At 32.4% G+C, this 14068-nt stretch overlaps 2 protein-coding genes across 2 annotated transcripts; both read left to right on the top strand.

Annotated features, from left to right (window-relative positions):
• Positions 1-493: 493 nt before the first annotated feature.
• LOC105625558 (transmembrane protein 68) lies at positions 494-2408 on the top strand. The gene is made up of 6 exons (XM_012206880.1): positions 494-542; positions 845-983; positions 1236-1330; positions 1459-1820; positions 1898-2101; positions 2180-2408. The coding sequence occupies exons 1-6, from the start codon at positions 494-496 to the stop codon at positions 2285-2287; spliced, it is 957 nt and encodes a 318-aa protein (XP_012062270.1). The 3' UTR covers positions 2288-2408.
• A 5546-nt stretch (positions 2409-7954) lies between these two features.
• On the top strand, positions 7955-13096 carry LOC105625557 (far upstream element-binding protein 1). The gene is made up of 13 exons (XM_012206879.1): positions 7955-8047; positions 8495-8573; positions 8704-8883; positions 9225-9354; positions 10415-10669; positions 10779-10953; positions 11083-11289; positions 11420-11606; positions 11797-11954; positions 12039-12147; positions 12228-12389; positions 12534-12742; positions 12836-13096. The coding sequence occupies exons 1-13, from the start codon at positions 7964-7966 to the stop codon at positions 13094-13096; spliced, it is 2196 nt and encodes a 731-aa protein (XP_012062269.1). The 5' UTR covers positions 7955-7963.
• Positions 13097-14068: the final 972 nt, after the last annotated feature.

Here is a 14068-nt window from a genome sequence, read left to right as displayed (position 1 = left end):
TATATATATATATATATATATATATATATATATATATATATATATGAAAGTGTGGCTTGATGTTTTTTGATATCGTAGATTATAGCTTCATTTATAATGAATTATGAAATTGAGTTTTCAATAATGATCGTGATTCCAATAATTTTAATTTAAAATAATATTACAATGCATCATGAAAATGAGGTTGGCGTATCACTTTGTGGAACGATTTGAGACGATTCGGATTTACACCGATTGATTGCCTGTTCAATCAAAGAAAACGATTTAATGAATAACAGTCTTAATGGAAATAATTTTGGAATTTAAATAAATTTAAATGAATGCTAATTGTGTTAGATGTATAGTTATATATAGAATGACATACAAATATGAAAAGATCCTTGGTATCGTAATAATGAGTATACGAGTGCTTCCTGCTAGAAAGATATAAGCATCTCAATTGTTTTATAAATTATCTTTATGTCTTGCGTCTTCTTTTTATATTGGTTTAAACATGTTTTCAATCGTGTACAACTTGTGGTTGATGGTGGAAGATGTTATAGGTATCATTTTGTATTAAAATTAGCCTTGATACATTGCTATTAGAATTACACAGTGTTATTCTAACAATTACCTATTATTATGCCTATTATGATAACTTAAATAAATTGCTCTCTTAACAATTCCATTATGTATTACAATATATATATATATTAAAAAATAAATTTAAGATTGCATGTTTAGATGCTTCTTGTTTGCATAAGTAAAGATTTTTTTTGTAATTTTTATATTAAAGAAAGAATGTATTATGATTGAAGGATGCGGTTTAATGATTGTTAAAAAATGTACTTCATATTATTTTCAGTTCAGTACATTGACTTGGACTTTACATTATGGCTGACATGGCTCTTAATGCCATTACTCATAACATTTCTACTCCCGCTTGTAATTGCGCTGCTATTGTACTTAACTGCCTTAATGTTGTACATCTATAAGTTACACAGGTTTGAAAGTATAATTTGTCTATATTGTAAACAAATACACAATATAATTTATTAATATTAACTATAACAAACATCATATTTGTATAAAGCCAATTATTATAATAGAATGAAATAAATTATTTTTAGAAGCGACACGTGAAACGTAATAGTTTTTAACATATATCTCTTTAATGTATTCGACAAAATCGTTTGTGTTCATAATAATTCCCTTGTTTATATACACATATACATAAAAGAAATATTTTGTTTTAGGGTTAAATTGAGAAATGCTTATGGTACTGCATGGCGAGACACAGCTGTTCATATGGTCGCAGCTGTCTGGGATGCACATGGTTGGATTTGGCATGGTAGGTTCCAGTTTAATAATCTGTCTATAAGATTAAGCATTAGAATGCTTTAAATTAAGCTATATAAATTTTTAGTAGCTTTATTCATTAATATAAATATTTATTAATATAAATAACATATTTAATAGGATATGAAATTGTGGGCTTAGAGAATATTCCACAAGATAAACCAGTATTATTTATATATTATCATGGAGCTCTCCCAGTTGATATATATTATTTCACATCGAAAGTATTTCTATATAATTCGAGGCTAGTCCGTCTAGTAGTAGACCGATTTCTCTTCAAGATCCCTGGATGGTCCATATTTGCTGATATTTTGAAAATTATACCTGGTACAATTCAATCGTGTTCTGCTATTTTAAAAGAAGGGAACATGCTTGCTATTGCTCCAGGTGGCGTGTATGAAGCTCTGTTTGGAGATTCCTATTATGAACTTATGTGGCAGAAAAGAATGGGTTTTGCAAAGGTTGCTTTGGATGCAAAAGTGGTACGTTTTCTTCAAAAATTTTTGTATTGTTTTATTTGTGGTTTTTATTATAACAGTTGCTTTCTTCTCATTATTAGAGTATAGTCCCATTCTTTACGAAAAATCTCAGAGAATCATTTAGAGCAGTAAGTTGGGGAAGAAGAATATGGCTGAAGATATATGCCAAGACAAAGCTTCCTCTTGTACCAATCTTTGGTGGCTTTCCAGTAAAATTAGTAACATATATAGGCAAGCCTATTCCATATGATGGGAATCTTACACCCGAAGAATTACAGATAAAGGTAAATAAAATTACGAAGCAGTGTAAAACAAGTATTCTAGGTAATATCATTCAAAAATATTTTACAACATACTTTCAGGTTGCCGATAGTCTTAGAGATTTAATAAGAAAACATCAGAAAGTACCTGGTAACATTACACGGGCTTTAATGGAAAGAATACGTAATACAGAAAAACATAAGGATTAATTAATAACCGTTTTGATGTACTTAACATTCAGAGAACAATACTTTTAGAATTTATTTTAATTTGATTAGACTTTTTAAGTGGAAGCATAAAAAAAGTGTGTAATAAAAATGTTTCATTATAGGTAAATCTTTTTATTATGCATACAATATATAATATTTACTTTTATTTTTATTTTTATATATTTTACATATTTGTACTTAAATATATTTGAATTTTATGAAAAATTAATTTATAAATAATTTATACATATTTAAAATTCTTTACAAAAATGTAATTTAATACAAGCAAATGCCATGTAATATAAAAAAAATAATTATATTATTATTATTATTAATATGTTAATTATGAAAACGTATAAAATGTGATCATTTAATGACTATGTTCTTTTCTGTGCTCTGTTATCTCCTACGTTTTTTAGTTTACATTGTATATATTGTATATTAATTTTGTAGGAAAAAAGATACACAGAAAAGGATTGCGATAAATGATGAATCTATTCTTATTAAAAGAAATATATAGTATATATAAATTGCTTATTATTAACCCTTTTCTTTTGTTATATATGTTTCATATTATGAGCAGCTATATGAGGGATACTTTTAACTGTTCAGCAAACGTATAAAGATGATTATAAAAATGATTATAACTATAAGTGTATCTCCATGTAACTTTATTCATCAATGCTTATGCAAACAGTTTATGCAAATTATAAAAAACGATCGAGCATAACTTAATTGCGCAATTTTATTCGTTAAGAATAATGTTCATATAAGCAGAAGAACGTAATAAATGAAATCGGACTACAAAAAATTTTTACAAGATATCATAATAAATATATAAAAAAGAAGAGTATAATAAGTATACAAAACATAATTGCATTTTAATTATAATTATATCACAAAATGACTTAATAATGCAGTATATTGGGTATGGGAAAAAGTTCGTGGCGATTTTTTAGTAAAATTAAAGTTTTTCTTAGAGTATTGAAATCAATTTATTTAAACCAAATATGCTCCATTATTTTCTATAATATTTTGCCATTTTTGGGGCAGAGCCATAATTCCATCGCAATAGAACTTCTGTAGTTTCTGATCGAAAAACTGCTTCAAGTGATTTTCACAGGCCTCTTTTGAAACTAGCTTTACACCATTAAGAGAGTTCTGCAGAGACCTAAACAAATGATAGTCTGAGGGTACTATGTCAGGACTATATGGTGGATGCATTAAAACTTCCCAGCCAAGTTCTCGCAATTTTTGCCGAGTCATCAAAGATGTGTGTGGTCGAGCGTTGTCATGATGGAAGACGACACCTCTCCTATTGATTAATTCTGGCCGCTTCCTCTCAATTGCTTGTTGTAATCTCTGCAGTTGTTCACAGTAGAGTTCGGAATTAATTGTTTAATTGGACGATAACAGCTCATAGTGAACGATTCCCTTCCAATCCTACCACACACAACATCACCTTCTTCCTCATCAATCCAGGTTTTGCAATTGCTTGCGCCTTCTCTCCTTTCTTTATCCACGATCTTTTTCTAGTTGGATTGTCGTAGGTGATCCATTTTTTATCACCAGTTATCATTCTCTTCAGAAATGACTCAATTTCATTCCGTTTCAACAGCGTATCACAAATGTTAATTCGGTCCATCATGTTCCTAACATGAGGAACCTAAATCAAGCTTCTTTTTATATCCAGCTTTGTGTAAATGATTTAAAACTGTTTTGTGGTCGATGCCTAGTTCCCTGGCAATCTCCACAGTGCTCACATGCTTATCACGCTCGACTTTTACTATGATTTCATGGGACTTTTCAGTGATTGGTCTACCGGAGCGAGGTTCATCTTTCACATCGAAATTTCCAGCACGAAAGCGAGCGAACCATTTCCGTGCTGCTGATTTTGATAGAGTATCTTCACCGTAAATAGCGCAAATTTTTTCACAAGCCTGTGCAGCATTCTTGCCTTTATCGTAGTGATACTGCAAAATGTAGCGAATTTTTTCCTTATTTATTTCCATATTCAAAATAAAATAACTTTTGATCCACTTCACCAATTTCAATCTTTTTCGGCTCAAAACAAAGGTTAAAATGTCACTTTTTAAACGCACGTCTAGTGTTGCCGATGCGATTAGTAGTTGTCGACTGCTGAGCATTTAATGCCATCTAACGGAAAAACGCCACAAACTTTTTCTCACACCCAATATTAAGAATCATTTTAACATTCTAAAACTAAGATTAATGGATATGAGTACAGTTAACTCTGGACAAATTTTCATGACTACCAAAGTGGGGATAACATCGAGATTAATTGTTTTGATTATCCTAAGAATAAATTAATATTATAATATATAAGATGTAGTAAAAAGAAATCCATTATTTTTCCAATAGATGGCTTTAGTAATCTGCATCTCGTTGTATAAGTGCGGGTTACGCTAGATGGCGTTACAAAGATAAGATTTCGTACTAAAAAAACTTCTCAGTTTTGTGATTGCTTGACTCAATTTGAGTGCGTGTCAAAGATGGACACCAGCAAAGAGAAAATACGCCATATTTTACAATTTTTCTTCGATAAAGGTGAAAACGCAAGCCAGGCGGCTGAAAATGTGAATAGTGTTTATGGTCCTGATACTGTAACAGCCAATCACGTGCAATTTTGGTTTCGTCGATTCCGTTCCGGTAATTTTGATGTCAAAGATGCACCACGCTCTGAAAGGCCAATTGTCGAAAATGGCGATAAAATATAATGGAAATCGTCGAGTCCGACCGTCATGTAAGCACTGTTTCGATTGCACTGTTTCGAGCTAAACATTGCACAAAAAATTATTTGGAACCACTTGAATAAGGCTGAATACAAAAAGAAGCTCGATGTATGGATGCCACACGAGTTAACGCAAAAAAACCTCATGGACCGAATTTCCATCTGCGAATCGCTGCTGAATCGCAACAAAATCGACCCATTTTTGAAGCGGATAGTGACTGGTGATGAAAAGTGGATCAACGACAACTTCAAGCGAAAACGGTCGCGGTGAGCCGGTGCAAACGGTGGCCAAGCCAGGATTGATGGCCAGGAAGGTTTTGCTGTGTGTTTGGTGGGATTGGCAGGGATCATCTACTATGAGCTGCTCCTCTACGGCCAAACTCTTAATTCAGACCTGTACTGTAAACAATTGGACCGTCTGAAGGAAGCAATCGCTCAGAAGTGGCCAGCGCTGGCCAATAGGAGAGGAATTGTATTCTATCAGGACAACGCAAGGCCACACACATCGATAATGACTCGCCAGAAGCTCCAGGAGCTTGGTTGAGAAGTTCTTATGCATCCATTTTATAGTCCGAACCTGGCTCCAAGTAATTACCATCTGTTCCTGTCTATGGCGAATAATTTTGCTGGTGAAAAATTCGCCTCAAGAGAAGCTTGTGAAAATCGACTGTCCCAGTTTTTTTGCCAATAGGGACGAAGGTTCTGCCTTTCTGAGAAAGGCATAATGGAATTACTTTCAAAATAGCAACAAGTTATCGAATAAAACAGTGAATATTTGACCTAAATCGGATCATTCTAACTATACTAAATAAAGCCTTCAATTTCATGCAAAAATAATGGATTTCTTTTTATTACACCTTATATATATCTGCCTTAATTACTATTTCATCAAAAAAATATACAGATTGTACATAAGTAAAGTAATATTCTTGTTAATTTATCTTTAAAACAGACAAAAGATAGTCAACTATTTTGTCGATGCTTATCAAAGAATTCTACTTTTTGAATATGATGGTCAATTTCGAACAGTCACGATATTCCGCCATGTTTAATTTGAAAATTTATAATTTACGTCACTTGTACTTAGCATATTCATTAGGTCTGTTTTTTTTGTTTGAATTTTTGTACCCGTTCATTTTTTTTCTTCTTTCCTTGCGGGATTCTCTAAACGTTTTATCGATAATTATGTAGCTGTCGTTATTAGCAACAACCAACGAGTGCCGCGCTTTCTTCCAGGATTGTCATTGGTTAATAATAGCAACAATTAGAGTGAGTGTAAAAGGTCTGTTTTTTTATTGCTGCTCTGAACCGGTGCAATAAGTTAAAGTGAAACAAACGTTTGTTTCACTTCAACTTATTGCACTGTGTGTATTAGTTCAGAAAGTGTAGCAATGAAAAATAATCTAAAAGGAATGACATCAATGCATGTGCTTGAGGGGCTCCGCACAATAAAAGAAACAGAGAACAGAGAACAGAGAAATAATAAATATTTCAACCTATCAGAAATTATGTATTGTGGAATACACAGTTTCTAGTAGGTTGAAATTCTTATTCTCTCTTCTCTGTTCCCTGTTTTTTTATTGTATGGAACTTCTAACGTTGATTGATTACCCATTAGGTGTCCTTATTGTTCCTGTCCTTAGTTAGAAGAAGACAATGTTAAAGAAAAAAAGGTTAAGACGAGGAATTACATCATACCCTAGATACCCTAGATGTAGGACACCAAATAGCGACTAATTGGCGTCACTCTCTTTATACCCTCTAGCGACAAACATCGACGTTTAGAGAATCTCGCTACTGGAGAGAAAAGAAAAATGAACTGATGCCAAAAGTTCAGTCAAAAAGAACAGGCTTATCTGTTTTTTTTTTAACTGCAAAAGAAGAGTTAAAGTGCAAAAAATATGATTAAAAAGAACAAACTATTAACTCGGAATCGAATCAGCAAATCAACAGATTTTATGCTAACAGATTTAATATTGCTGGACTGTATTCAAATTCTCACCTCGGTGTTCCCCAGATGTCACATTATCCTTGTTGTTTATCGAACATTAAACAAGGATGACATGACACCTCAAGAAGCACCCGGGTAGGAATCCGAACGCAGCCTTGGTTTTGAAACACACATTGGCTGCGTTCAGCAGAAAAAGCAGTTCCGTAATTTTAACGAAGAATTTTACTATTGTAAAATTCTTAAATATGATTAGTTTATGCATTTAGATCCAGTAAGGAATTAAAAGCAAAACCAATCATATTAAAGAATTTTACAATAGTTGGGCTGCGTTCGGAAATATCATCTGGATGCCTCCATATATTATCTTATCCTTGTTTAAAATAGGGTAATTAGAATAAAATGAAATGTGATGGAAGGGGAAGAGACTAAAATGATTTTTCCGAATGCAGCCTTGCAAAGCTGCGTTCAGAATCGTTGCTGAATGCATTCAGATGTTCTTTTGTCTTTGTTTAACATTCGTGAACAACAAGAATAAAATGACATCTGGGTGCATTCAGATGATAATTCTGAACGCAGCCAATCTTGACCATTCTCGAGAGCATCGCACCACGTGATCCCGCGTCTCTAATTATCGACGAATCGTGACGAAGATGCAAGTTTTCGCAAGTTTCCGTACTAAAAAGACCGTGCACCCAACGGCGGACGCTTGCGCTGTGTCGTTCCCCTGCGTTCCCCCGTGAAAGTACGGTTCTTTCACTCGCGACTGCCGCAAAGTGAGCAAACTTTTCCGTTCTTTGCGTACGGCGTCGTACGTTCCATAAAAGTGTTATTTCTTGCGTCTGCAGACCGTTTTCGTTCCATCGCGTTACCGCTCGCAACGGTGAAACGGATCGTTGGGACAGCCGGTGATTGAACCAGCGCCAACAACGTTAACTAGATTCCTCAACCAGTCCCAATAACTTCATGCACCAACATGAGTGACTACTCAGCGGTCGCTCCGCCTCAGAACTTCAGCCAAAGCACCGCATTCGCGGCGGCACTCCAACGCGCCAAGCAGGTAATTACGATTCCGTGATGAACACGTCGACGATAGCGGACGGCGCCGTGTCAGCCGTGTGCGTCTACACGCGAGTTGAGCGTCACTTCCTCGCGGCAATTCGCGGCCGTTCCGACGCGACTGTTACTTTTCGAATTTACTTTATTTTATACACAGTGAACCGATTTAGGAAAATTTCTACGATATACAAGCCTGGCTAGATTGATCCATATTTATAAATCTTTTAATATCAGAATAAGATTCGTTTATAATATTTCGTTCAGTTTTCTCTTTTTTTTTTTATAGTGATAACCAATTTGGCTCGTCTGAGGATATTATAATGTTTGTATAATATAATATTTGTAAATATTTCATTTAACTGAAATATTTATACAGAAGTATATAATAATTCAGTTTAGAAAATAAAGCATTCTATTCTAAGTTTATATCTTTGTTTAATCTTTGCAGATTGCTGCGAAGATAAATCCTGGTGGTGCTCAAAATAATCAGGATTCCAAGTTAAAACGTCCTCTTGAAGATAGTTCAGGTAATACATGTATTTAAAAATATATTGAAAATATATATCTCTTCTATAGATTTTTATTAGTGAAGGTTAACAAATTTTTCAGATTTGTGTATATTCTGTATTAACATTGCGTTATGTTTTGTATTTTTAGAGCCAGAAGCAAAGAAAATGGCATCATTAGTAGCAGATCCTTTAATAGGTATTCGTGGAGGACCTGCAGGTAATTCCATTGGAGATTCAAGTGGTCAAGGAGCCAGACCGCCTTCTTCCAATCCATTATGTAGTATGTGCAATGAAGATATCAGAGTTCCAGATAAAATGGTTGGTTTAAGTAAGTAAAATTATGGAAGAGATTACTGGTATTCTTTGTATGAATATTCTATAATATATTAAATCTGCTCTTATTTAAGAGCATAACCTGCTGTGTTATGATATCCTTAGTTTATTATTTATTGTGACATTATATGATTGTTACATAATATTATTATAAAATTTAATAGCTTAAGTATTATTATTATCTTAACATTAATCTAGAAAATCTTGTTGCGTTTTAGAATAGTTATGTGTATTGTTTTTGTTATATTGATTGATTCTTTTTTACTTGTAATTGAAATGTAATAATAGGAGCATTAGATATGTAATTACGTTTAAGTAATAATAATATATTTACAGTAATTGGCAGAGGTGGAGAACAGATAACAAGATTGCAAACCGAAACAGGATGTAAGATTCAAATGGCACCAGAAAGCGGTGGGCTACCTGAGCGTGTTTGCACGCTAACTGGTTCACGAGAAGCTGTCAAGTAACTTGTTTTCCCTTCTTATTTCGTTAATTTTATAACTATTTTGTATGCAATGCAATACCATGACTTTATATCACGATGAATGATAAGAATTTACCACACAATGAATGATAATGAATTTACTTTTGTCTGTTGACTTTGAATGCAATTATTTTATTGAAATGGGATATGATTGTCAGTTCAAGTTCTATGTTTATAGATTCTGGGTTGTGAAAAATACTTTTCTGTCAAAATTGTAAATCAGCCAAGCAAATCTGCTATCCTCCTTAAATTTATATAGGGATATTTTATATTCTAATTTATTTAAGTGTAAATGTTTTCACCACACTCCCATCTTGTCACTCCCCAAAAATGACTGAAAAATCGTTTTATATCAAACTGCGATGTTATGATAATGTATAAATATTGCACAATGCTTTCTGATCCTATTATTAGACAGTGTAATTGAGATACATTTTAATAACAGTTTGTGTATGTCAGTATATTTTATATACACTACAATTTCATCCTAACATGCATTTTATAAATGTAAGACATATGCTTTCGCATATTGAAATTATGAAATGTTTTACAGAATCTTTATTTAGCTCCTGGATGCCATAGCGGGTTCAATACTTGACTTTCTATAAGCTTCAGAATTTCTGACCATTGAAAATTGATTAATGAGTTGATCTTTTAATTTAATAATTTTGTATTTACTAATAGTTTTTTGCTTTTAATAGGATATGGAGAGAAAAGGAAGGAAGGAGGATAGGATATGCATGGGGACGTGTTAATCACAACATGAAGAAAATTTTATTTATTTATTAGAAACTGTTTAAATATATATGGCATTTTGATATAAAATTTTTGAAACCTTTTATTATACCTTTTGAAGATATTGGTCATTAGAAAAGAGAACTATATATTACAAATGTGATATATAATTTTGATCCGCAATAGATATTAGTGCATATTTATGTGTTGCAAACAAATTTTATTGTTGTTGATTAAATCTTTTGACACATGTAAAACAGTTTAGTTGAAAAAATATTGTACTTTGGTATTTTATGTGTTTCAGTCGAGCAAAGGAGCTTGTGTTATCAATAGTAAATCAAAGAAGCAGAAGTGAGGGAATTGGTGATATGAATATGAGTGGTAGCGGTGGCGGAATGATGGGACATCCAGGATTTGTTGAGATAATGATTCCAGGTCCTAAAGTTGGTTTGATAATCGGCAAAGGAGGAGAAACCATAAAACAGCTTCAAGAAAAATCTGGAGCTAAAATGGTTGTTATTCAGGAAGGACCATCTCAAGAACAAGAAAAACCTTTAAGGTAAAATAAACAAATGTTTTTTTTGCATACACAAATAATTATTTCTTTTAACTTGATCTATCAGGACAATATGGCATAATTATTTAAAGCTGATATCTTCTTTCTATAGAATAACAGGAGATCCTCAAAAAGTTGAATATGCAAAGCAATTAGTTTATGAATTAATAGCTGAAAAAGAAATACAAATGTTTCATAGAGGAGGAAGAGGTGCTACTGAAAGAACGGGAAATTATTCTAATGATAGTGGTTTTAATCATGGTCCTGCAAATAGTGATGGAGTAGAGGTTAATAATGATTTTTATTATATTACAAGCGAATGTAATTAAAAATGTTTATTGGCTGTAGAAAGAAGAAGAAATTGAGTGATGTATCTTTTTATTCTTAAAATTTATAAAATTATCATTTAATAATAGGTACTCGTTCCAAGAGCCGCAGTTGGTGTCGTTATTGGTAAAGGCGGAGATATGATAAAAAAGATACAAGCGGAAAGCGGAGCTAAAGTTCAGTTCCAACAAGGAAGAGAAGAGGGCCCTGGCGATAGAAAATGTTTATTGTCAGGGAAGCATCAAGCTGTTGAACAGGCTCGTCAACGAATTCAGGAATTGATTGATAGTGTCATGGTAAATAAATTTTATCTATTTATGAATTTGTTAGAATGCATAAATCCATATACAAGCTAATAGCATAACATTATAATCGATTCTCTTCATTCATTTTTTAAGTACAGAATATGTTATTTTTTATTTTTAGAGGAGAGATGATGGTAGAAATAATATGGGAGGCAGAGGCGGTGGTCCGAGAGGTAATGGTTTTGGCGGCAATCGTAATCCAAATGAATACGGAACCTGGGATAGACGACAAGGTGGCCCTATGCAAGATAAAATTGAAACAACGTTTACCGTTCCTTCTTCCAAATGTGGCATTATAATTGGCAAAGGTTTATTTTATTCGCTATATGTGTTAATTATAGAGTTATATATGTATTATTGAAATCTTCAATCTTAAAAATTTAAAATCTTGATTATTTTATTCTGAATTACATTTAATAAATGTAATATATGTAATGTTTTTATACGTTATCGGGTATAACGTATATATTTTATACGTTATTAAAATTTTTATTCTAGGTGGTGAAACTATCAAACAGATAAATCAACAGACAGGAGCACATTGTGAGTTAGACAGAAGGAATCAAAGTAATGAGAATGAAAAGATTTTCATTATTCGAGGAAACCCTGAACAAGTCGAGCATGCAAAGAGAATATTTAGCGAAAAGCTGGGCATGGTACATTTAGTTATACGTTTAATTATATGTATACGACTATCTCTTAACGTAAGAATTTTTTTCGATAATATTTATTATTTAAAGGGTCCAGCTGGTTCTTCATATACTGCAGCACAAGGAGCAGTAGGGTATAATCCAAATTGGAATACAGGATATCAAGCATGGCCAAACCAACCACAATCCACTGATGGAAGTATGTATGGTTTTATGATTCCTTATAGCATGCAAGGAGGTAAGTGTTACATCTATTATGCGATACATTTACTCTTACAGACAATCCTAATCAAGCTCCTGTACAAGTCAATCCACAGACTGGTCAGCCTGACTATAGCGCTCAATGGGCAGAGTATTATCGGTCATTAGGCATGCATAGAGAAGCAGATATGATCGAACAACAAGCAAAACAAGGAAAGCAAGATCACAATCAGCAAGGAGGTAAACATGTTTACAATGTTATGTTGTAAAGGAAATCTTTGTTGATAGATGTAGCATAATTTTTTGCCCAAATTTTACCACATATTAAAATATTCTCTAAAATATTAAAATATTCTTAAATACAATGTTATTAAAATATTTTAGGCAATTCACAAAACCAATCTAATCCAACAACAACGGGTACCGCTGGGCCAAATCAACAGCCACAACAACAGGCGCAGCAACAACAGCAGGCAGGTGCTGCACAAAATGGCGGTCAAGCCGATTATAGTGTACAATGGGCAGAATATTACAGAAGCATCGGTAAAATAAAAGAAGCAGAAGCGATAGAAGCTCAAATGAAGGCAGGCAAGGTATTTTCCTTAAAATATAATATTCAATGTTGTATTTTAATATGTTGTATTTTTTTTATATTGTATGTGATATCATATGTAATATTATTGCAGCTCGGAATGCAAGGAAACCAAATGGCCCAGCAACAAATGCAGACTCTTCAGGGACAATCGGCTGGTCCACCAGGTACCACGCCTAATGCATTCCCTCAAGCTTACGGAAGTTATCCAACGATGAACGCTGGTTCTGCGCCAACTGGTTATTACGCAGCGAATACTGGATCCAATTCTCAACCACAGACGGGACAGCAAAATCCATCTTTTCCAACAGGATATCAGAATTATCCATATACACAGTCCACTTCTGAGAATTAAACTTCCATTTGAAAAAAAAGCAAGCTGTAAGTAAACCTTAATACGATATATATATATATATATACATATACAATAGGCGTTCAGAAAATTGTATGAAGCATACAGTTTTAATAATATATTATAAATCAAGTTAATTACAATTTAGTTTAATCATCTTTATTTCAAATAGTTTTATAAAAAAAACTTTATTTCATACAGTAGATAAATATCCAATAATTTGTTTAATAGTGCTAACTGTTAAATGAAAAACTAAAAAATAATGATTATGGTTAGAGTTCATATAATTTTCTAAATGTTCTTGTTGTTATATTAAACTGATATAAATTTGAGTGTTTTATTACAAATTGATAAAATATATAAATCCAACATCAAGAAGTCATAATTTTTATTTGTTTGTATGCAGTCTCTATTACTCTATTTGAAAATTTGATTATTTAATAGTTACTTAATGGTTAAATTATTTATTTATCTTTAGTTATACTATTTTGATACTCATCTTTATATTGGCTTGATATTCCGACATACTATAAATCAATGGTGTAAGGAAATGTTATCTACTGATATTCATTGAACCTCTTTCAGGGAATTTGAATTAAACTTTTACAAAACATAAAATCTATGATAATTCACGGTTCATATGATTTGTATAACGATATATTTTACACCTTTGAAATAAAATCTGTTTCTTGTGTATATGGATCATCTCTTTTTACCATAATTATTTGTTTATTTCAGATAGTTTTCAGATAGCTTTCCATCCGGATGCGGTTAATACCTGCTATATCTCCATATATACTTTTATCATAACTAGTTGACTGCTTCATAATCTTCATATATCTTTGAGAATGTCATGAGAATCGATTATATTCTGTTTATACTATAAAACGTCTTGTGTTTTTTATATATATACACGTACACATATATATATATATATATATATATATATATATATACTATATAGTAGTATATACT

This window comes from Atta cephalotes, assembly GCF_000143395.1.
Source record: "Atta cephalotes unplaced genomic scaffold scaffold00003, whole genome shotgun sequence".
NCBI lineage: Eukaryota > Metazoa > Arthropoda > Insecta > Hymenoptera > Formicidae > Atta > Atta cephalotes.
The sequence above is the reverse complement of the archived record's forward strand: the minus strand, read 5'-3'. Positions and strand labels throughout refer to the sequence as shown.